Source organism: Lethenteron reissneri, chromosome 17, assembly GCF_015708825.2.
Source record: "Lethenteron reissneri isolate LAM-NWPU_2019-01 chromosome 17, ASM1570882v1, whole genome shotgun sequence".
Taxonomy (NCBI): Eukaryota; Metazoa; Chordata; class Hyperoartia; order Petromyzontiformes; family Petromyzontidae; genus Lethenteron; species Lethenteron reissneri.
Window position 1 is genome coordinate 1,545,234 of NC_083795.1, and position 23,195 is coordinate 1,568,428.

The window sequence follows — 23,195 nt, forward strand, 5'->3', positions numbered from 1 at the left end:
GGCCTCCTGAAGGTGGTGCCATCTCTCACTTCTATCAGGACGCTACAATCCACGCAGATCGTTCTACAGGAGCAGATGTCACCGCATGACTTCTGCGACGGTGGACGTGACCTCGGCAGTGTCCCCTCCTTTTTGGGTTTAATTTATCCCCCTGCGAGAAAAAACTGCCCACGAATCACTGCGCACTGACCACCAAGTCACGCACACGCCATCAGCCGTTCATGGAATAACATTTATTGCAAAAGCCATGAAATTAATATTTTGCAAGGAGGCACCGTGTCTCAAAAAAGGCACAGCATGAACACACAAGGCCATGATTACAAAGTCTGGTAACAATATGCACACCGCCTGTATCAGTTTGCAACGTGCAGTTTTCTGGAGAGAGAAAAAAAAAACCGAACCACACGGATGTAGTATCACAACATGTCGCAACTTCCATCCAGAGTGTGAAGATTCCAAGGGAATGACTCGATGCCCGGAGCAACCCTAGCCACGTGAATTAGCAGCCTTGGAGTAAAATACCGACCTGTGTTTAAAGTCCACGTTTGAATAAAAAGAAAGGAATGGTTTTAGATCATATATACACACACATCTATCTGTACATCATGATTACAGACGTTAGGATGACACGTGGACAAAGACACTCTTTGTAAACAGCCTGAGACAGAAGATGTGCTTGTGGAGAAGACCCAGGGGGTACGGAGCAAGTGGTGTTCGTACTTTGGACATCATTAGACGCACTTGAATCGTTGATTGAATTGATATTGACGTATTCACGTGACCTTCATCCGAGCCAGCATGTTCACCCTACACCTTGCACAAGGCGCCACGTTCCATAGTCGTGGCACGGGGTGATGATAACAGTGTTCATAGTGCAAGGTAGTAACAACAAAAGGCATAGAGGTGAGAACTTTGAATTCGTCACCCACCAGTGTCAATAATGCTCACCGTTACAGCACTGCCATGCAAGGGGTCACACAGCCATACTCGTCTCCGGAACGACCGCTTGCTATAAAGGAATTATCTGCAAATTGCATTTCACCCGGGGGGTGAGGCGGATACTTATTTGGCAAAAGAACAGGAAAACAATTATTGTTGTTGCTGCCCGGCACAGCGGCAGACAGCCAAGAGCAGGGAACAACGTGTGCACGTGCATTGCGTGCCTGGTGTATGTTGGCACAGAGTAATACTAACGGGACAATGGAAGCAAGTCGGCAAGGCGTAGATACCGCTATATCTGCACCGTCGCTACACGGCAGTCTTCGCTGCACGCTGGCTTCCGTGCAACACAATTGTGGGTCCCAGTGGAAGTCACGAGGAAACACTTCAATGGATGAAATGGTCGCGGTTTGTGAAATAAATGGCTTTTGACGAATGCAGCTTCGCAGTGGGCTGAAACCCCGTCATAATTTAGGGATTTTTCGCGTACAACCACACACCGATCTGACCGTTATATCAAGATTTGAGGCGATAAAGATGCAAGTCTTATTCCAAGCCTTATTTGCCAAGCACCCCTTGTTCTACCAAGCGCTGTTATAGGACAAATCACTTGCAAGGCGATGCAGCCAGATGGCACCGCACACGGCACCTTCAGGATGCATGTTCATCCCGGGTCACCCGTCGAGTCAGCCCACCATCTGCATGGGGCGTTAATAATACTCATTGTTATTACTATTACATGTTTACCGCTTTGCAATGAAATTGGGATCGCAAGGGGATGTGAGGATCTCGCCATTATCTCACCTTGTAAAAACAAGACGGTGGCTTATACAAAGATACACATTTAGCCAATAAAAACCGTTTATACCTCAATGTATAACTGCTGCAAACGTAATGAGCCCGAAGGCTGATACTGTAAGGTATAGGTTTAGATAACCGGATCAAAGAATACCTTAATATGTAGTCTTAGACATGCGCTCCTGACTTGCTTTAAACAGAGGATTGTGATTTCTACACCTTTAGGATGTAGAACTTTGTGCCCGAAGCAAAGGAGATTCACAAAGTGTCAACTGCTCGGCTGTTGCACAAAGTGTCACACATCATCAACAAGGGCACTGAGTGTGGGGAGCTGGCCCGCTTTCTACAAACCGAGTCCAGAACCGAACAGTTCGCACATTTGCCATTGGAGAAATAAAAAATCAGCTCTTGGCACAATTTTGTGCCAACGCAAACACGACAGTGCTTGGGGAAACAATAGCAACACATTTTTGTTCAAAAATCCATTCCTCAGGATCCGTCAGCAGAACTGCTTTCAGGATTGTCCAGTTAAGGTGTGTGAGCAATGCTTCATGTAGCAGACACACTGACACGCATGGCTATTCACACTGACACACATGTAGCCGACACACTCACGCGCATGGAGACTATTCAGACTAACACGCATCTCGCCAACAATCTGAGACACGCGTGAAGAATAATCATCACACGAACACACGTGTAGCCGAAACACTGACAACGCAGGAAGACTGTTTACTGCAAGAGAAGTATTGGCCTTCGGGTTGGGTTTTGAAAACCACCACTTTCAAAAACGGAAGGTTCGTTAGGGCTCATCAAAGAACGTGAAAGCCCCGTGATGAACTGGAATGGGTCATTGCTACCTCTTTTAAGTCTCTGGCTACTGTGTGGTAAGGTTCGACAATTGCATGTTGAGATCGAGATACCGCACTGACATACGTGACGGTGATACGGCTATGGACTGTGGTTCCCTGGAACTCAAATGTGCAGAATTTGCTGGATCCAACTCGTGGCTGGGACTCAACACGTGGTGAAACGTGGAACTCAATGGGTCGGTTTTCCCATCTTGACAAAATGGTACACAATGGCATTGCCCGAGAGTATTAAACGGAGACGCCAGCCCAGCTTGTGTCCAAAATTAGGTGGAATAAGTGAAAAACACGGATAGGGGGCCTCTAGCTCGGTGTCTGGACGTGGAGAGCTTTTTTTTTTAAGTCTATAAGTGAAATGAATGCGTTTGAACAGGTGACATCATTTGGGAACTGGGCAGCCAAATCTCTTTGACGTGAGACTTGTGGCTGCGTGGTGAGTGCCTAGATTGGCAATCACCTGTCACCCGGTGTACCGTATTGGGGAGCGGTAGTGTTATGGTTAGCGCACTGCACTGCTACGAACCCGGTGACCAAAGTTCGATTCCCGCTCACGGTGAACATCGGCGATTAACATTTCAGCCGGTCCTGGGCCTCCCCCAGGTTGCCTCAACATTAAATGAGTACCTGGTGCGGTGTGTGACCATTAGCAAAGGCGGGCAGGCCTGATGTTGTCCACCGACCCCCTCGCTAACAGCACTTGCCCCAGCAGTCTGTTAGAGGCTACACGGGGGATCTTTGTCTTTGTGCGCGTGCACACATTCGTGCGGTTCTCAAGATGTGCAAGGCGGCGATAGTGGCGCGTGAGGAACTTCAGCTTTGTACGAATCGTCACTGGACACACAATGCACCACCGCGGGGCCCCCTTGGACGGTGGCTTTTAAGGAGACGGCATTTAAGTGTGAAGTACACAGATGCAGAGCCGAGGCTCTCGAGTAGTGAGGGTGCAGCTGCCGCTGTGACTCATTGACGAGCGCAGAAGGAAATGGTGCGGGCGCAATCGCGTTCAAGTGAATTGAACCTCGAGGGGGCTGAGCGCCCCGTCTTGCTGGGTGTCAACAATGAAAACACTCCGTTTAGACACGTGGCAGGGCTCTCGACACCAGCATCCATACTAGAGGTGTTCTTGAGTTAGATCGCGTGAATATAAATGTCGTGAAACCCGTCACCACCCGACATGGCGACTAAGGGTTGTCTCGTAAACAGAACGTGCCAATTCGTTGCTCGAACAGCACACCGCTTGTGTGTTGGAGAGTACTCAGATTGTAAATGTCGTGGCTTGGCTCTCCAACACACCGGTGTGCTGTACTAGTGACGAATTGCCATGTTCTGTTTACGTGACAACGCTTACTAATTGGCTGTGTCGGGTGGTGGCAAGTTTAACGACACATTTATATTTACGCGATCTAACCAAACAAAAACCTCTATTGTGGATGAGAACACCGATTGGGTAATGAGTGCAGGCTGCGGGGTTGTTGGAAAGATGTTCAAAAACACGATGATGGTGCAGATGTTCATATCACCAAAGGCTGACGTCAAAGTACAAAGTGCGAGAGTGTCTCTGCTCAAACGAACCTCCGATTAGCACGGTGGGCTACGGATGATGCGAAAGAAGTTCACCATACACACAATGCGTGGAACACATTCCCATTATTGTCTCTGGAGTGGTATAAAATCCTCATTGCTAAGCAGCGAAACGTTCTCTGTATAGGACGAATAGAATGTATTTTCCACATGGTACCGATGTTATTGACCAGTGCTAATCGTCACTCGTGGGTGACCACGGCGTGGCATGGTGGAGTCTTCCTAAGAACATGCAATGGATATCCTGACCCCTGCCTGAGGAATGTGGAAGTTCTACCATTTGACCCAGGGTGGCCCTCAGAGATAAACACTGCCCAGCGATGATTTGAGAATAAGAACACAATTTGTGTTGGTCTGAAACCTAGCCTTCCGAAGCTACACGTTCAGTGTTTTTAAAGATCAGTAGTTTGTTTGAATTGTGTTCATAGAAGTATGCGAATCCACGAATGGATTTTAGGATATTTAGTTTTATATGTTCATTGTTCACTCCTGTTGGTTTAAATGCCTCGTGCGGACACACACACACACAAACATGCATGCGCGCTATACCTTGCCATCCGTCCACCTTGTAAGTTCTTTACAGGAAAATCAAAAGCTATCCATCAAGCCCGGTTGCTTTGTACACTGTCACATCTAACTTGGACTTTTTGCAATGCAGACTCAAAGCTGTCCGCCATCGGGGAGGCGCTGTTCAAAAGCCGCACACCTCGGTGGGCCTGGAGGGTGCAGGCCTCACGCGGGGTGCTTTCAGAGGCCCGCTTATCATGCACGCATCACACCTCCGGAAAAATATTAGCGGGACTGCCCCAAGATATATCCTTGAAGTTGGGAGCCCAGATCGGAGCCGATCAATCCGCGTGAGAGTGGAAGGGCCGCGCTTACTCTCACTCCGCCACAACCGCATGCTGGTATTACTCTGGGCAAGTGCTGCCCGATGTGACACAGTGCAAGCATCCCCCCCTGGAAAAAGAGAATTGGAGGTATTTGTGGCAGACAGAGAGCACAATAAGTCATCCCCTGGTTGAGTCATCAGAGAGGAATTCATTTGTATGGGAGTTAGTGATGCACTGACTCTTCCCCTGCGAGGGATAGGGGTCATTAAGAGGTGGGTGGGATGGTGTGAAGCACTCGGGAATGGTGCAGATGTGTTCGGATGAATGACAGACGAAATTGTGTTGTGTAAACATCGGTGTTATTATGATGGTCCAATGTTTGAAGATACTTTCAAATCCTATGCACGTGAGAATGAGTCAATGGAAATGTCAAGTCTACCAAGTGAAATTGAGCGGCGTTAGTGTTTAGACGTGCATTTGCAGTAAGAGTTATGTCTATGCTGCTGCTGGACTGCAAAAAATCAAGAGAAAATCACCCTTTTAGTGCGCGTGTATCTGGAGTGGCAGGACAGAGTAAGCACCGTAAACATTCAGACAAGAACATGACAAGAAATCATTTTGGACACCAAGACAGGGATGTGATTAAGTGGGAGTGGGAGCACAGGTGCAGGGTAGGGGGGGGGGGAAGACGGGACGGGTTACAAAGATGGGCATTGTTGGAGTGACGCAGAGAAGTCAGAAACCCAAGGGAAGGTTGTGGGAGACTCACGGCGGACTCGAGAGGCGTTGACTATATAACAGTTGAGAGAACTGGATGAAGGAAGGAAGCCGTGAAGAGGTGGAATAAGCGATAATAACTTCTTGATCTTGAGCCACAAAGAATGTTTTAGTAACGCCTATCCCACAAACAGAAGACGCTTTTCATAATTATTATTACTACATATCAAGGAACGTGTGATTTTTAAAAATATATATTTTTTTTCTCAAATTCAGGCACAAACATCAGCAACAGGTGGTCTATACTCATGCAAGTATCGCCACGTGGTCTTTAATACATTACGTTCGCTTTACAGCAAAGAGCACCGGAGACCCGTTGCATACCGGGCTCATTGGTGAGCTGCGAGGCCTTCTAAGCCAACGAAAGTTTTGTTCCCTTTGGGGGACTCTTCAATGTCGCGAGCAGCGAGCACTCCTATTGAGCGGCCACAACAAATGACTGCTGCCGCCACCCATTAATTCACGACAGCGCCACGTGCATTATTACATCATCCGATTGGGTTGGTGGTGTTGTTAAAGCATTTAAATCTTGGATAAAGGGGTCAACTCGGCTCATATTTTGCATAATTCAAGGGCAAAAAAAGATCTTCCTGTGGCGTGATCAGGCCACGCCGCCTTTCGCCCCACCCAAAAGGAATGTGGAAGTTTGAGTGCCACGCTCAGGGACACCGACCGAGATGAGCATTGCCCAACGCTCGTTTGAGACAGCTTTTTTTTCTCCTTGACTTGCGCTGATTGAAAAGTGTTAAGGGCGCAGGGACGGTCCGCGAATGGCAGCCCCCGATCGCGTGAGCTGGTGCAGCGGACGTCCCTAGAGCTGTGGCACATGTCCCCTGGAGCCCTTTGGAGGGGGTGGAGGTGGAGTCCCCTTGCTGTGCTCCACTTTGACTGGCAGCGGGGGTGGTGGCTGGGTTGGAGACAAGAGTGACGAGTTATTTCGAGACGAGTGCAGAACCCTTTTGTGAAAACGCGTTGCAACCGTAAGACACCACTCCGAAGCATTCACGTTGCCTCCGAGTGATTTCTGCTATTCAGCACGGCGGTACGTGTGCAATATTTTGAAACTCGCAAATCGCGTGGTCTAACCCCTTCAACCTCCCACACTCCGCGAGAAAACAACACGCATGATATTTTAAGGAAATCGAGATTCATTTAGCGGTTTCTTCACAAGGGTCAGAAAGATCAACCACAAAACTGGAAGGTTTTATTGTCCCAAACGAAAGTTTCTAAAACAATAGAATAGCAAGGAACACATGAAACAGGAGTTATAAGGGCTCTTTGCTGGATCCTCCGTTCCTGTGACCTCCACCAGTGCTGGAAAACTTCAAGGTTTATAAGGCGCCTCTAAACACACTCTCATTTTTAGGAATCCTGCAGGGAGTGGTTATTCACCAATTGAAAAAAAAACGACAGGGCGAGAGGTCAAAATAGAATATTTTCATGTTTTACCCATGTCTTTAGGAACCACCCTCCTTGTGCAAGTGTGCACATGTGCACATGTGCGCGAGTGTGCGTGAGCGGGCGTACGCACACTATATTATTTTATTTTATTATGTTTTATTTTTATTATTTTATTACTTCCCTTCTACGTGACTTTACCGAAAGAACCAAGAAGACGGGCGTATGCAGTTGTGTATTTTTTTGTGTATGTAGGCAGGTCGCGATGCGTACCAAGGTAGAGTCGTCACTCCCGTCTTGGTTCGAGCTCTTCATGGGCAAGGGCGGAGGTTCGACCCCAACACCATCCACCACACTTCCTGATGTGAATATCGTGAACTCGGAACCTGGTGCACGTGGTTTACATTGCACACACTCCCATTAGCAGTTCAACATACATACATATACATACGTGGATATTCATACACATGCAGTTAAGCACCAACCACATCCACCCCCCCATTGATTGTTTGAGCAGGGAGCCACCCTGACTATTTTTATTCGAAGCACTCTACGTGGGTGTGTGGGGGAGTGAGCTCACACGCGCAGTGAGCTGGTGGGATTGCGTGCAAGTGTGCAAACGAGCGCCTGAGTGAGCGTGTGAGCGAACGAGCGAGCGAGCGAATGTGCACCTGCGCTGGTCGGGGAGAGCAGCTGACACTCCATGGACTGTGGGCGAGACGTGCCGGGTCCAGCCTGTGACTGAGGAGTCAGCGACAGACGGCGGTCACCCAGGGGGTTCACCGCGCTTCGTGGCCGCTGGGGCCTCTGCGGTGTGATCTGGAACATGGACGACACGGGAGGGCCAACGATTATGACGTTGAACAAAGGTCGTGGAGCTGTCGATTACAAGGATGGTTGATATTAAATTAATTTGACTGTAACCTAAAGTCTGGAGCAACAAGTCCCTCAATTCAGAACTTGATTTCGGTGCTCGTGCGGCAGTGGTTGTGGTGGACACGGGAGCCAGTGTGCCGCGTTATGAAAGCCTGCGATCGGAGTTCGATTCCCGCTCACTGCCAACACCGGTGAAGATTATCTGAAACGGTCCTGGGCCTCCCCTAGGTCGACTCATCCGTAAATGAGTACCCGGTGCGGTGTGTAACACAACAGCACTGGGGAGACACAGGTTAGGCCGGGCCGTCGATTAGGCCACCCACCCCCTACTGCTCGTGGGCCGTGCCGGGCGGGGGATCGTTGCCATCGGTGGCCACGTGGCGGTGCGCGTGGCCTCACCGTCTCGGTGAGCGTCACGACGTCGGCGGGGGCGCCGGGCTCGGTGAGGCGCGCCTCGCGCTCCGCGCCGTCGATGTGGCGGCTGCCGCGCTTGTGGCGCTCGCGCCGCTCGTCCTCCTCGTTGAGCTTGTCGCGCGACCGCGACAGCGTCCCCGTCGCGGGCTTCCTGGGCACCGGCGGGTCGATTCTGCGCACGGCGGGAGAGACGCAGACGTTCCCCCGCCGCCTTACAGACACCGGCGGCGCAAACGCCGTCCAACCCAACGCCGAGGCCTAGAGCGGTGGTGGGCGACGTGCGTACCGTGGAGCCCCTCGCCGTAGCACGCGATGTCAAGCGTTGCGGCCCACGGAGGTGAAGGAGGGGTGCTCATGTGCCCCACCGACTGCAGTCTGGGTTGCCCATCGCTGCTCTAGAGAGAACGCTAATGTACGTGTGGATGTTGAACTTCTTTCGCACCATACGTGGCCAACCGTGCTAATCGGAGGTGCGGGGGGGCAAGGACAACAAAAACTAAACACAACAACAAGCACTGGATGCCACCCGCACCTCACCACCGCTTTCTGCCTCTGACAGACGCCACAAGTGGCGAGGTCTGCCACTGCGGGACGCGTGCAGCCCTTCCTGCCAGTCCACCGCTAGACGAGGGCCTCCTGCACTCCCTCGCAGCTTGCGAGGGCCTGCAGGAGGCCCGCACCGAACCATGCCGGTCACCGCGCGGGATAGCGAAGGCAGCGAGTACAGATGCTGAAGCATTAAAGTGTTTGAACAACGACAGATTTTTGCTGCGCTGCCCTCTACCGCCTCGCCCCGCGGGACCCGGCGTTCCCCGACGTGCCGCGTCACGTCCCCGCGCTGACCACCAGCGGAGCGTCGCGGAGGGGGACTCCCTACCCGTCGCCGCCGCCGCTGCCAAAGACGGTGATGTGGGGCACGGCGCCGTCCGAGTTGTGCGACGAGATGGAGGCCACGGACGCCACGGACGCCACGGAGAGCGGGCGGCACGCGCTGGACGGCAGCGTGAACGAGCGCACCATAGAGCGCGCACGGCTGCCTCTGTAGTCCTCCAGCGCCGGCTGTGAGAGAGGGGGGGGTGGGTGGGGCCAGACACGGTGGCGACGGGGGGGGGGGTCAGGCCCAGAGGCGGCGGTCAACAGCAGCAATTGATATCGACAGCGGCGGCGGCAATGGAGATACAAGCATCAGCAGTTGCAGCATTCGAAGCAGTAGCGGGCAACATCTGAAACGGCAGCAATCGCAATAAATGCACCGGTGGCATGGCCCGACTGGCTGATTTACAGCTGGAGGCTTTGATTGAAGCTGCGATCAGACCACTGCAGTTCTGCGTGGGGCCAGCAGAGAGCAGTGCAGCTGCACGGTGCGTGCGCGGCGCGCGAGACTGTGAGGGATACGCACCAGCGCACGTTGCCCGTACTGCCGCTCCACCTTCTCGCGCAGCTGGCGAAAGCAGCCCTCCATTCGTTCGTGGAACGGGCGCAGCGCCTCCGACACCTTGTCCCCGTGGATCTTGATCCCAGCGCCCAGCATGGGGATCTGAAGACGAGCGGTCGTGAGGAGGCGTGGAGGCACGGACGCGCGGGCACGTGGGCACGCGGACACACAGAGACGCACGGCAGGGGAACGAGCGTACGGCTGCCAAGCGTGCGGTGGGCCCTGACGATAGACTAACTGCTGCCTCTCCACATTTGATGTGGAGATTTTATCTGGACAATTCAAGAACTGGCTGTTGCGTCAGGAACAAAGGTTGCTCATTGAGACCTGTGTTGTAACTTGTACATTATGTTCGATGATAATGATGATAGGACAATGGTTTGTGGCTTCGGCTACCGGCATTGCCCAGGGTATAATGATTCCTTCCCTTCGGGCTACAGAGAGGTTTGGCCAGAGTGCTGTTAGTGAGCACCCGTTGTACACGCACTATTATGGTGGATGTGCGGTAAAGCCAGCATCACGACCGGCTGCGCTTTTCTGTTCACCATCCTTGCTGACAAATGGCGCCAGGTACTCAGTGTCGGCTGATTTGAGGTAAGAGTGACACACAGACCAATCCTCAGTTTCCAATTGCCGCGTGCGTAGCCAGTTGTCTCAACTGGGTCACCGGCATCGTCAGCGTGGGAAGGATGAGTAAAATATCCATGTGAGGTGGCAAACGTGGGCCAGTTACTACTACTACTATTTATTTTATTTTACCAGTTAAGGCCCACTGAGCTATATCGCTCTTTTTCAGAAGCGACTATGCAATCGCAAATGATATCTCAATGAAGTGGCTTATCACGTGGAAATTAATATCAGCCAAATACTCTAAACGCATTACTCTAAATGTGGAGGGAAAAGCCAGAGGACCCAGACAAAATCCACGGGACCACGGGGAAAGAGACATCTAAACTCCAAATATACAAATGTCGGTGGTCGGTGGTCAGGATTGAACCCGTAACCTCCTGCATACGAAGCGAGGCAGTTGACATCTCGCTACCGTGGCGCCCCTTACCTGCCAGGCGATCAGGTCCTTGAGTTTGTTGATCTTTTCCTCATCCTCCGGATGCTCCCGCTCGTATTTTTCCGTAAAGAAAGCCTGGGTGGGGCAAGAGGGGAGTGGGGGAGGGATCATCGCTCATGTGAGCCCTCGGCCTTACAAAGGTCAGTGTCAAAAGTGTTTCCGTGCTCCAACAAGAATGGGGATGAAAATAACTCTGCTGGCGCCCCTGACATTGTAGTAGAAAGTCCGCATAACTGTTACAAGGGCGTCTCTGTCCGTAAGACAACCAACTCTTGAATTCCCAGATAGCGATGCTCCTTTTATCACCGCCCTTTGTATAAGAGGCTAAGCCATATAAATACAACGATCGACTTGCAACCTTCCGATTTTCAATGGGAAAGTCTCAAGGCCAGCATTGAAGAGGCAGTCAGCAGTACGTATTACCAGGAAAACAGGGTTCTAGACAATAGGAGCAGCAGAGGAGGAGGAGCAGCAGAGGAGGAGGAGAAGCAGTCTCCGGGTACTGATGTTGTGGACGGGGAGGGGGTCGACTGGCTGCGTCGACGCGTGTGTGCGGAAACAGGGAAACGCACGAATGTCCTGCGGTTAATGAGGCCGTGATATTGCGGTGGAATTTAATGAACATTTTAGAAGCAGGGTCTTTTCATTAACCCGCCGGGGCGATTGTATATGACAGGCCTGTTTGCTCTGCCACGGCCGGCTAATATTGCCATGACACCCACGGCCCAATTGCCCGTCACGAAGCGGAAGCTCGCGGCACCATTAGTTTCCCATCAGCGGGCGAGACGGCGGGGTTCAGGGTCCCTTACGGGACGGCAGGCATTGTCGTTCCCATACGCGTGGCACCGCTGTGGTCAAAGGTGACAATGAGGCAAAGGTCAGCCCCTACATACACTGTGCGCGACAGCTTCACGCGTTTGACGAATGTTTGTCCAACTGTGCGCAAAGTTTGGAAGAGATGTGGATATCAACATTCTGTCCCGCAACAAGTCGGCAGCTGCCGTTCGCCTTACCCAGACGGCGAAGTCGCGTTATTACCGCGTGGACAGAGTTAACCAACCTTGGATGGAAAATATCAGCGTAGGGGTGTGTGCATGCGTGTGCGTGCACATGCATGTGAACGCGGTTGGTGCCCTGCACGACGAACCCAGTGACCCGAGTTTGATTCCCGCTCACGGCCAACACCGGTGGCGATTATCTGAACCGGTCCTGGGCCTCCCCTAGGTCGACTCAGCCTCAAATGAGTACCTGGTGCGGTGTGTAAACATCGCCACTAAGGAGACAAAGGCGGTCAGGCTTGTTGCTGACCATCCACCCCCTCTCGTGTGCCACATTGCCGGCCTTCATAGGTGCTACTCCCTAACAGCACTTTCCCCAGCAGTCTGTTAAGGCGACACGGGGGCTCTTTGTCCTTGTGCGCGCGTGCGTGCGTGCGAAGCGTGGGGACCCGTCCACCTTCTCGTAGTTGGAAAAGCCGCCCATCACGGCGGGGTCCACGATGCCGTTGAGCAGCATGGAGAGGGGGTTGATGGGGAGGCTGCCATCGTTCTGGTGCTGGTTCACCAGGTTCAGGATCTTCTCGTTGGTCTTGTTCATCGTCTCGATGGCGTTCTCCAGCGGGCTGATCTCAACCTGAGCCGGGAACACAAGCGTGCACAGGTGCGTGCGTTCAACGTGACGATGATAATTATAATAATAACAGCAGCAGCTTCAGAAGTGGCTCAGTGGCCTCATAACGCCTGTGCCAGAGCACTAAGGTGGCATTGCTGGGGTTGGTGGACCATGCAGAGATCATAATGTGCAGTGAGACTCCCAACCACATTGGCTAAGAGTTGGTCAAGAGGTGGCAGTACAGAAAGTGGGTTTGTGAACTTGCCTGTGCAGACTTTTGTGCCGTTATCCCCCTGCATGGAGGGGGGTTTCCTCTAACACGTAAGAACTGGACAAACATTCCAATAATGAAGGGAACTCCAATTCGCTGTGTGGATAACAAAACCTTCAGGTCTCTGCACTGGGCTGAACTGTGTGGAAAAGCTTTTTACATTGCCTTAGTGTTAAGTTATTGGTGGGTAGTTCTCATAACTGGGTGAATTAATTAGTCACCAGTGGATTTCACATTTGGAATATATTATGTTAAATAAAAATGGCTGTAAGCGGATCTTGTAAAATATTTTACCTATCTTTTAAAAACCTTGGAAGAATGTTTCTGTGTTTCAGAAGTTTTCTTGATAAAAATGTTTTGGCCCGATTTAGAAAAAAACTGCAAACATGACCCAAACCCATACTGGCCTGCCTGACAAAGGCAATCCTAGACTATGAATATGTGCACACACACATTTATCACACACAATGCACAAATCCAGATCTACACACGCACACACCCAACGCACACACACCAACTCACAGATGCATAAACACTACTCAACACATTCGTGAATAATATCGCCTTATCACAGATGTGCTCTGAAGAAGGGCCAATGCCTGAAATGTCACCTATTACATATTTCCATTTATGGATGGGATATTGACGGATGTGTTGGGTTCTTTTTGTTGTTATTTGTGCTTGTGCAACGGACCTCAATTTAGGCCGAGTCAAGCCCAGAGTGACCCACGCCAGATTTTGATACAGATTGTCAATAGTACTGTGCATAGGATTGTAGTGAGGTATCGTGCTAACCACAATTTGTCGCGCACCCACCCACCGATTCACGCAGCCACCCACTCGCGCACCCACCCACCAACCCACTCGGACAGCCACCCACCCACTCGCGCACCCACCCACACATATCTCCCTTCGTCTTGTCACATCTCTTCAAGAGCCTCTCGTGCAATCGCCCCGTCTCGCCGTGACGTCCCTCCCCCGTGCCGCTAAGTCGCGCTGGAGCCCCCCGGCCTGCTCCCCCACCCCCCCTCCTCTCCACCCCCGCCGGCACGCACAACCGCCTCGCTATCCGCAACTCTCCACGCCGCCCACGTCCTCCACCAAAACTAGTTTCTTAGCGCATTCATTATTCAGAGCGTAATGCATATTGAACGCGAGGTCTCCTACCCCCGCCCTAATGAGGGCGACCCCTGGGATGGGCGGCGTAGCGCGCGCGACATCGCGTTACATTGTGCGACGTGCGTAACGCAACGCCAATTCATAGATACGTGGGGGGGGGGACGTTGCCTGCACGCTTTGTTAGCCGAGCGCCGAGGAAAACTGTGGGTGATGGGGAGGAGGAAGAGCCTGAGGGGAGGGGCTGGCTGGGGGCCACGAGTGGCGGGTGGGTGATGGGGACTTAGACAGAAGCAAGGGAATATTTTACACATAAGCAGATGAAAGCCCACTGAGACGTGGAAGATGTCCTTTTTACAATGTCAAAAAGCATGTCCCCCTACTCGAGCGAGCTCTCCTCTGTTTGTCGGTGGGTTTGAAGCAACAGCGGACGTCCCACCTTCCTGTGATGAGTGGGCCACTCGACAGGACGGTCACCGTTACTCTTGACTTACCGAACGTGGCCCAATCATGCGGATCTTGTCGTGGAGTGGTTCGTGCACTGCTCTACGACTCCCGGCGTCCGGCGTTTGATTCCCGCTCACGGTGAACACCGGTGACAAATATCTGATCGAGTCCTGGGCCCCCCCGAGGTTGACTCGGCTTTAAATGAGTACCTGGTGTGGTGTGTAAATGTCAGTACTGGGGAGACAAAGGTCGTGGTGCTGGCAACAACCACACTCTTGTGCGCCGTGCCGGCCTTCATAGGTGCTCACTATCAGCACTTGCCACAGCAGTCTGTGCAGTGCACAGAAGATCCTTGTGTGCAATGAATATTTCACTGTGCTATATTCAGCTGTGTTCAATTCCCTGGGTACGTGAACCTGTGGTGAGACTCTTCCTTGGCTAACTTAGGCCGATACATGAGTACCGAGTGCAGACACAAAGGCGGCCTCTTGTGCTACTGGGGACACCATCTCATGCCAATCACCCCTAGAGCATGAGGCGAGTCGAAGGATAATTATCTCATCTGTGTTTCATCACCCAGATCCGTTAAGCCACAACACCTGGGTCTGTCTGGAGACCTGCCAAGTTAGCCCCTGCTGTGGGCCTCAAAGTGCACCTAGCCTGGCGCAAGTGCTGTGGTTTCGTCAGTGTCACGTCGTGGTGAATGGTGATTGTTGTTGTCGCCCCGTGGTGTTTGTACCTTTGAAGTCTCAATGACTTCAAACCAGCGCAGGATTCCGGGCAGCCTGTACTCTGTGCTGTAGGTGGTCCGCTCGATCCACATGTTCTGTGCACGCAAACGCACGCAAACACACGCACGCCCAACACCAGGTTCATGTAAAGTGCATCTTGGCTCAAGGACTCATCATGTCAATGTTCCCTTCCGTCGACTCGATGCCGTTGCACAGTCAACATCCCACGAGGTAAGGTCAGCTCTCTCGTACCCCCCCCCCCACCCCACTAGCTGCCAGTGGGTTTCCCCTTATCCCACACATGATATCTGACCTCCAAGGTACGATCGTACAATCTCATTATCACCACCATCTCACTTCCCTTTGTTGTGTGCAAACTCGGAGCACCACCACCTCCTTCGTAGGTGTCTCGCCTGTCACTATCTCTCCTGAACATGTAAACAATGCTTCTATCGGCAATTATGTTCCGAACCTCCAAGTTGCTTTTCCTCTCCTGCCGTGATATTTCTAAGATCGACTGTCTGCACTCGTTACAATCTTCGTTGTGCGCGTCTGTCGAATCGCAAAACTCGGAAAGTTGCAATGCAAGAGGCACTTCGGAGACCAGACTAAAGTGTATTCAGAATTTCATGCATTTATTGATGACTGGTAAATTATAAAGCGATGCATTTATTAATCGCCGGTGTTAATTATAATTTAATCTGCGCGGCCAGGTGGTGCCGTTGGCGGCAAAGCAGTCGTGAGTTTGGGAAGTCAAAGCTCCAGTCGGGGCTTTGACAAAAGCCACCATCCCTCGGGGTCAATAAATTGAGTGAGGCAAGTTAAATGTGATAGTCTTCTGGAGAGAGAGCGCACCGCTATATATACATTTATATATACATGCGTATGTTAATATTTATATATATATGCAGACGCGAGCGCTGCTCCCTGCGGGGCCGAGCAGGGAGACACTCTTCGCCTTTTATTCACTTCATGGGAGAAATCACGAGCGAGTTAGTGAGCGCAACAAGCGGGCCTGGAAGTCGGAGCGACGAAAGGCGTGGGCGAGACCAGCGACTGACTTGAGGCATGGGAACTCGCGAGGGAGCACACGGGCAGGAAGGGGTGGGGGGGGGGCGTGAAGTCGGCTACTTACGGCAAACTCGTTGTCTGGGTCCTTGTCTCCCTTGCGCACAGGTCGGGAGTACGTGAAGCACTGAACCTCATTCACTTTGTAGAAACTGCACACGTACGTACATGCCAACATACAAACAAACAAAGATGAAAGCTTCCCCCCCTCCGTATAGCCTCAATAAGACTGCTGGGGAAAGTGCGCTGAAGCGAGGAAATGCCGGCACGGCACATGGGGGGGTGTGGGGTGGCCAGCACCACGCCTGGCCGCCTTGGCCTCCCCAGTGCCGATGTTTACACACTGCACCAGGTACTCGTTTAAGGGCGAGTCGACCTAGCGGAGGCCCAGGAGCAGTTCAGACATTCAGCACCAATGTTGGCTGTGAGAGTGGGAATCAAACTCGGGTCGCTAGGTCAGTACCTAATTGCATTAATCGCTGTGCTACCGCTCTCCACACGCACGCAGAGATAGCACGTGCAAAGACAAAGGACCCCCATTAAGCCGTGTAGGTTTCACAGAGCAAGTGCTCTAAGTGGGAACGGCACATATTAAAGCCGACACACGTACAAGGAGGGTAGTTAGTGAATCGCCGTGCATGCCGGCCAGCCTTTGTCTACCCAGTGCTGATGCTCACGCACTGCTCCAAGTATCTCAGCAATTTAGACTGCGCTCGTTTACAATGTTCCAGTGATGGAATAGGATTAGCAAACAACTCCAGACAATAGGACATCGCGTGCCCAAATCCGAGTTGGGATGCGCGGGCCTCATGCCGCACGCTGCCTTTGTTTGACTTTCAAGCATCAATCTGCAAGCGAGACCAGGTAACACAGATTGTCAAATCCTTCCAGCCCAAACGAGAAACACACGAGGTAAGTGTTCAAGATATTACAAGTCTCACTCGTTTTGGATTTCCTTCTGTTAAAAATCGGATATATGTAAATATTTATACCTGAACAGAAAAAAAATACAGTGCACCAAAATGTGTCACAGCCATCACGAGCCGATGCGACGTCAAACCAACAAGTCATCATGTCAGTCACGTGCATCTATAATTCAGTTGCTTAAGTCACAAGCCACAAGGATAACGTGAATTGCCTCGGGTAGAAACGTACCCTCGGCATGTGATGATGATTATATTAGCAGTGTCAAATATTTGATGAGTAAGGCTAAAAGTAACGATGTCATTTCTTGACGTGACTAATTCAATTCTTTGAGCTGCAAACCAAATTCCATTGCCCACTCAACGAATTGAATCTTGTGGGGGGTTTTTTCCCCGTAAAGTCTCACGGTCGTGACAATAGCGACAGGGTGGGTAGAACACAGATGTCCGTGCAGCACGCGGCACGCATTCATAACCGTCGGGACCTTTCACTTTCATCGAAGGTTTTTCAAAAGCATAGTAAAATATCTTCGGCATCAGACGGACTTCTGATTTATTCACATGTTCAGTTATTTACGTGCTTATATAATGATGCAGCCATTCATATTAATATTGAGATTTATTTATCTTTTACAAAAATAAGCATAAACTATAAATAACACGTAATTTTTTTTGGGGGGGTGGGGGGGGTGGGGGATTGACGCTAGAGAGTGCTGTCATTGTTGGCGTTGTGTTGGTCGTCCGCTCCATCCGGTGTCACAATATTCATGTGGTTCGTACGTACAAAGTGTCCGCAACAATAAGAGCCACCCGGCTTTGAACGAGCTAAACGTAGCCGCTGTCCCTCCCCAACGTCAACAAGACAAGGGAGGTAGCTGCGTTGAACTCCAGCGCAGCTTCGTCGCCTTGACGAACATCAAGCATCGCCGTGCACAAACGGGTTATTGGCTAGCGCTTGTCTAGAAAGGTGGACCTTAACCAGAGGTGGAAATTCCACTTTCCTATGACGGGGGCGAGTCTGTTGCACGACGAGCGTTGACTCGACACTGTGCGGTGCAGCCGAGTCAGGTGATGGCTCATCCCACCGAGCGCCGAGAGAGCCGAGACAATGACGACGGAGCCAACGGCACGAGTGTCTCATCGCGACTCTCTTGGCGCTAACCGGACGACGCTGCTCACCGCGCTCCGACATCACAACGCTAAGACATTGCGATGTCGTAACACGACCGCGTCAGGGGAGGGGAGGGGGTGGGCGTTAATGCGACGATGCTACCGTATTGCGGTGAATTGAACGCAGTACCTTTGGAGTTGGGGGTTAATGTCACAACGCTGCCGTGTTAAGGTTAAAGACACAATAGTGCTGGCTCGGGACGACATCGCCATGTCGCTGCGCGCGGTTCGTACGCACGTTGAACTTCTTTCGCGCCGTACGTAGCCAACGACGCCCAATCGGAGGTGCGCGTGTGGCGGGCATGCACACTCACTTGAGGATCTGATCGTTGACGCTCTTGTTTTTAAACTTGGGCTGGTCCCTCTGCAGGGGCTGAACGGTAAAGCACTGGATGTCTGTTGGTGGTCACAGTCAGGGGCGGCAACTCTCACAGGAGTCCGTTCACAATGGCCACCACGCCAAGGTTGAGGGGAAGCCGTAACCCAAGGCGCGCAAAGAGCTCTCGTGCCGTGGATACATAACAAAGAGACGGCACGTCGCTGGCTGTCCTATACATGTTAAAGAGTTTAAACAATTATATATACTTTATGGTTATGGCCAAGCACATCATTACGGTGCGTAGGGACCATCACTCTCGCAGTATAATACAATTCCAGTGCAGTGTCATTGCTAAACCGCTATTGCAATGTGCCTCACTATGGTTTCAAAGTCTTTTATTCTCCTCACTTATAAATATTTGAACTCTCATCCAATAGCCTGCAACACACGGCCAAGATATAGATCTTCAACATTAAACCTATTTGCTTTTTGAAGAGCATTTTATTTTAACGATTCCTATTACTTGACATCTGCGATCATACCTAAAGCTGAGAAAGACATTCTACGAAATCCTCAGAATGCTTAGGATTCTGCATGACGACCCTACGCTCAGAGCCAGACTCACCCATTAGTAGGCTGGAAGAGCCAGACAAAGTTACGTTTAAGATGCTCAGTGTTAGTGTCAAACGCTTACAGCTAATCAATGGCACCCGTTGGATTGTAAGGCAGCCAAATGCTTACAAAGCTAAACGATGGCAAGTTAATGGACAAGGCTGAACGGGACATCTCCGACATTCCCCCCCCCATGCGTAGAGGATTCTGTGGATGGAAGAGTGAGTGCACGCTATTTAATATGGCCACTGAAAAAAAAAATGCAAATCCGCAATTTTATAATTAACTTTGCGGACACCGTGAGCGATAGCGACACATCACATGCTGTGATGCACGGGGGGCATTAAGCCATAAAATGTCTCGATTGGCCAAGATGGATCGATAGCAAGATTGCCGATTCCACCGAGGGAGGGACGTGTCCTCCCCGTGTCCTCACAAGCGGCGCGGTGCGAAGGTTGCTCCAGGTGATCGGTGCATGCCTGTGACCCGGGGGCCGAAGAGAACAGGGTTGGTGGATCACGCCAATTTGTGCAACTCCCTCACCCGGTGGGTTGCGAGGTGGCCAGAAGATGGCAGCACAATCCGTGTGCCGGCTCGCCCGGGGCCACACAGGGGGGCAGCCGCCCTCGAATGTTCGACGCGAGCAGGGCGCACTGACATGCCGAGGCAAATTACGCAAGCGCCACAGCAATGCAAAATATCAAACATATTCGTGCGTATGGAGCGTTCCCGCATCCGGCTAGGCCCGGGTCTTTCTGGCGCCGCCGCCGTGGAGGATACTCTGCGACGGAGCGCTGCGCACGTTCTCGCCGGGCGGACTCGTCGTCTTCATCTTCTCGGCGTTGGGGAACTGGGCCAGGAGGCGCGCCTCGAAGTCCTCGCGCCGCTCGTACTCCTTGCCGCGGTAGATAAACATCTTGTTCTGTGTGGGGGGGGGGGGGGGGGGGGGGGGCGATCGCAGGGTTGGCGGCATGAGCTGAGAGTGGTGGGCGGTTGCCACTTGCGGGGTTGCGATCACCCATTACCCAAGCCTCAGACTGAAGCGCCCTTAGGAATTTAAGTTGGAGAGTAAAAGGTGAAAGTGGAGCCCTGCAAGTTCTTGCGCATAGCAATGCTGGCTGAAGAGGGAGCTCTATAGAGCCGCTCTCGAGCGTAACTTGATGTACTCTTCCACAATGGGCGGATGTGTTGGACGAGGTGGGTGGGGCCCACACTTTACCCACCTCCCAATCGACTGCGGTGCGCTCGTTATTATTGCTGCTGCCTGAACAGTAATAATAATGAAGTGATACGCCACTTTGTTGTGCTATCATTTGTGGCCATGTCGCTTCTGAGAGAGCTATACAGCTCAATGAACCTTACCTGGTAAAATAAAAAAAAGTTTAGTTTTAAATAGTTGAGAGTGTGCATGAGTTCCATCTGCCATGCCTTGCAGTGGACACACTGGAAAGAGAACCGGGCGTCGTGTCACCAACTGGACATGGCGCTCCTCCCCAGCACCGCACAACGCGATCACCCGGGGAAGGGCAAACGTGCCGAACGGGGCTCACGGACTCAAGCGGGGGGCGGGGGCTGGCGGGGTTTGCCCCATCTGGACGCGTTGATTTTGTTGGGCCCATCTCGACACGTTGATGTTGTTTGGCCCATCTCGACGCGTTGATTTTGTTTGGCCCATCTGGACGCGTTGATTTAGTTTGGCCCATCTCGACGCGTTGATTTTGTTTTCACGCTAAATGAATAAAAGTACAAGGGGGCAGCGTGGCTCCTCACCCGCAGGAATGACGGGAAGCCCTGCCCAAAGTAGCCCACGGCAAAGTAGTCTGGCTTGGGCCGCATCACCGTGATGATGTTTTCGTAAAACTTCGCCTGTCGTCTCTGTGTGCACGGACAGGCAGAGCGACAACATTCACTTATTTATGATCAGGAAGAGCCCACTGGCTCCTGCAGTCGCTCTTATATAAGCTGCGGGTTGATGTAAACGCAACAACAGCAAACAAATTCCAACGTGTAAACAAAACAATGCAGAAGGGCACAGACATCTGACTACAAAACAGTTATATATATAACACCGAGCCAGGATACGGAGACAGCGATTCAGCCAAATAAAAATGTGACACCGAACACTGCCAAAGTTGAAGGTGCCACGAAGGGTGCAGCGCACGTGTGCAGGCAGTGGCGTGCTGGCACACGACTCCACAGCCCAGTTGTACACTGAACAGCGTGGTACACGGGTGTATGCTTAGCAGCCGGCACACGTTCCCACTGTGTATTTACCTACGAGGGTGTTAATAATGCTTTAAGTGCTGGCTGGAATGAACGGATCGTTCGTTGTGCAATTCAGCCGTTGTGATTCATCGACGGTCAAGTTAAAGTCAAAGTGTCTCCCTGCTCCAATGAGCACTTGAAGCAGCGCTCATCTCCAGCGGCAGCCTTAAGCCAGAAGTGGAAATTCCACATTTCCATGGCGGTGGCCAGTCGCTACATAGGAAAGCAGCTGTTGACTTTTTACCAAGTGGTACTTATAATATCAACCTCAGAAAGAGCCAACCTGTGACTGGGATTTGATCCCAAAACTTCTCTGCCGAGGAGTCCAGTGAGGTTAAACATACGAGCAAAAACACAATCCAGCGAAGCTATTTGCTGTACTGCTATGTAATGACGATCTCTGCGAGATCCGCCAACCCCCACCTCAAAATCAATGCATCACAGATGCACAACGACGGACTGGGCCGCAAAATAACACAAATATACGTACTCACCAATGGGCCGCAAAATAACACAAATATACGTACTCACCAATGGGCCGCAAAATAACACAAATATACGTACTCACCAATGGGCCGCAAAATAACACAAATATACGTACTCGCCAATGAGCAATGCTCACTCAGCCAACAAGATCTCTACTAAGGCACTATACGCCAAGCTGCACGTTGTGGCTATTCAGTGCTGTGAGCCGAGTCGACGAGAGATGCAGTGAGGCTCGTGGCTAACGAGCGTCCCCAGTGGAGAGGCCCCCGAGGAGGTGCCCACCAGGATGTTGCTGAGCTGCTCGTAGTCGAAGATCTCCGTCTCGTACTGCTGCGCCAGCTCCTTGCACAGCCCAATCGCCTCCTCCCACATCTAGAGAACCGCACGGATGTGCACGCGCACAAAGACAAAGGTCCCCCGTATAGCCTTGGCAGATTGTTGGGGGCAAGGGCTGTTAAGCGAGCACCTATGAAGGCTGGCACGGCATACGAGGGGGTGGGTGGCCAACACCACGCCCGGCCGCCTTTGTTTCCCTAGTGGCAATGTTTACACGCTGCACCAGGTACTCATTTGAAGCTGAGTTGACCTAGGGGAGGTCCAGGACCAGACAATCTTGCCTGGCGTTGGCCGTGAGAGCTCGGGTCACTGGGTTCGTAGCGCAGCATGCCAACCGCTACACTAACTCACGCACGCACAAAGGGATAATGCATTAATTTAATTCACCCACTTTTCAATTCATTGCTGAATGAATTCCTCCACAAATCTTCAAGTTATGGGGTTGTTTGACCGTACCTCACCACACCAGTCAGTATGAGTTGCTTAACGGGGGAGTGGGTGTGCAGAATCAGTTTAGATGCACTCGCCATTGATATAATCCGTGGCTGTGAATCAAACTCGGGTCAAAAAAGTTCGAAGCACGGTGCTCCAAACACTGCACCACTGCCGCCACCCGACTAAGAGTGGCCAAAACCGCGTGGCCTAATCCACGAATTAAGATACAACACCAACGCACATGGCCGTGCCAGTTGGCGAGATTGTCACTGGCATAAAGCTGCGTTGGTCCCTGCGCCCCGTCAATGTGTAAATTCTACTGCTGGCTCAAAGCATCCCAATAGAAATGAGCGCTGCCCCGCTGCTTGGAGCACCGACGCGCTCTGACGTTTGACTCGGCGCTCGGTGGGTAGAGCAGC

The 23,195-nt window shown here is 51.7% G+C and overlaps 1 protein-coding gene across 1 annotated transcript in view; it reads right to left on the bottom strand.

Moving 5' to 3' along the window:
* Positions 1-213: 213 nt before the first annotated feature.
* Positions 214-23,195, bottom strand: part of LOC133343304 (dedicator of cytokinesis protein 1-like) — a 316,745-nt gene continuing 293,763 nt past the window's right edge. Inside the window, 14 exon segments of the mRNA XM_061552782.1 lie at positions 214-6,704; positions 7,469-7,581; positions 7,867-8,014; positions 8,471-8,657; positions 9,363-9,544; positions 9,885-10,022; positions 10,978-11,061; positions 12,442-12,618; positions 15,171-15,257; positions 16,298-16,382; positions 18,638-18,719; positions 20,035-20,176; positions 21,025-21,129; positions 22,288-22,377. Of these exon segments, the coding sequence (XP_061408766.1) occupies positions 6,609-6,704; positions 7,469-7,581; positions 7,867-8,014; positions 8,471-8,657; positions 9,363-9,544; positions 9,885-10,022; positions 10,978-11,061; positions 12,442-12,618; positions 15,171-15,257; positions 16,298-16,382; positions 18,638-18,719; positions 20,035-20,176; positions 21,025-21,129; positions 22,288-22,377 (1,716 nt within the window). The 3' untranslated portion in view covers positions 214-6,608.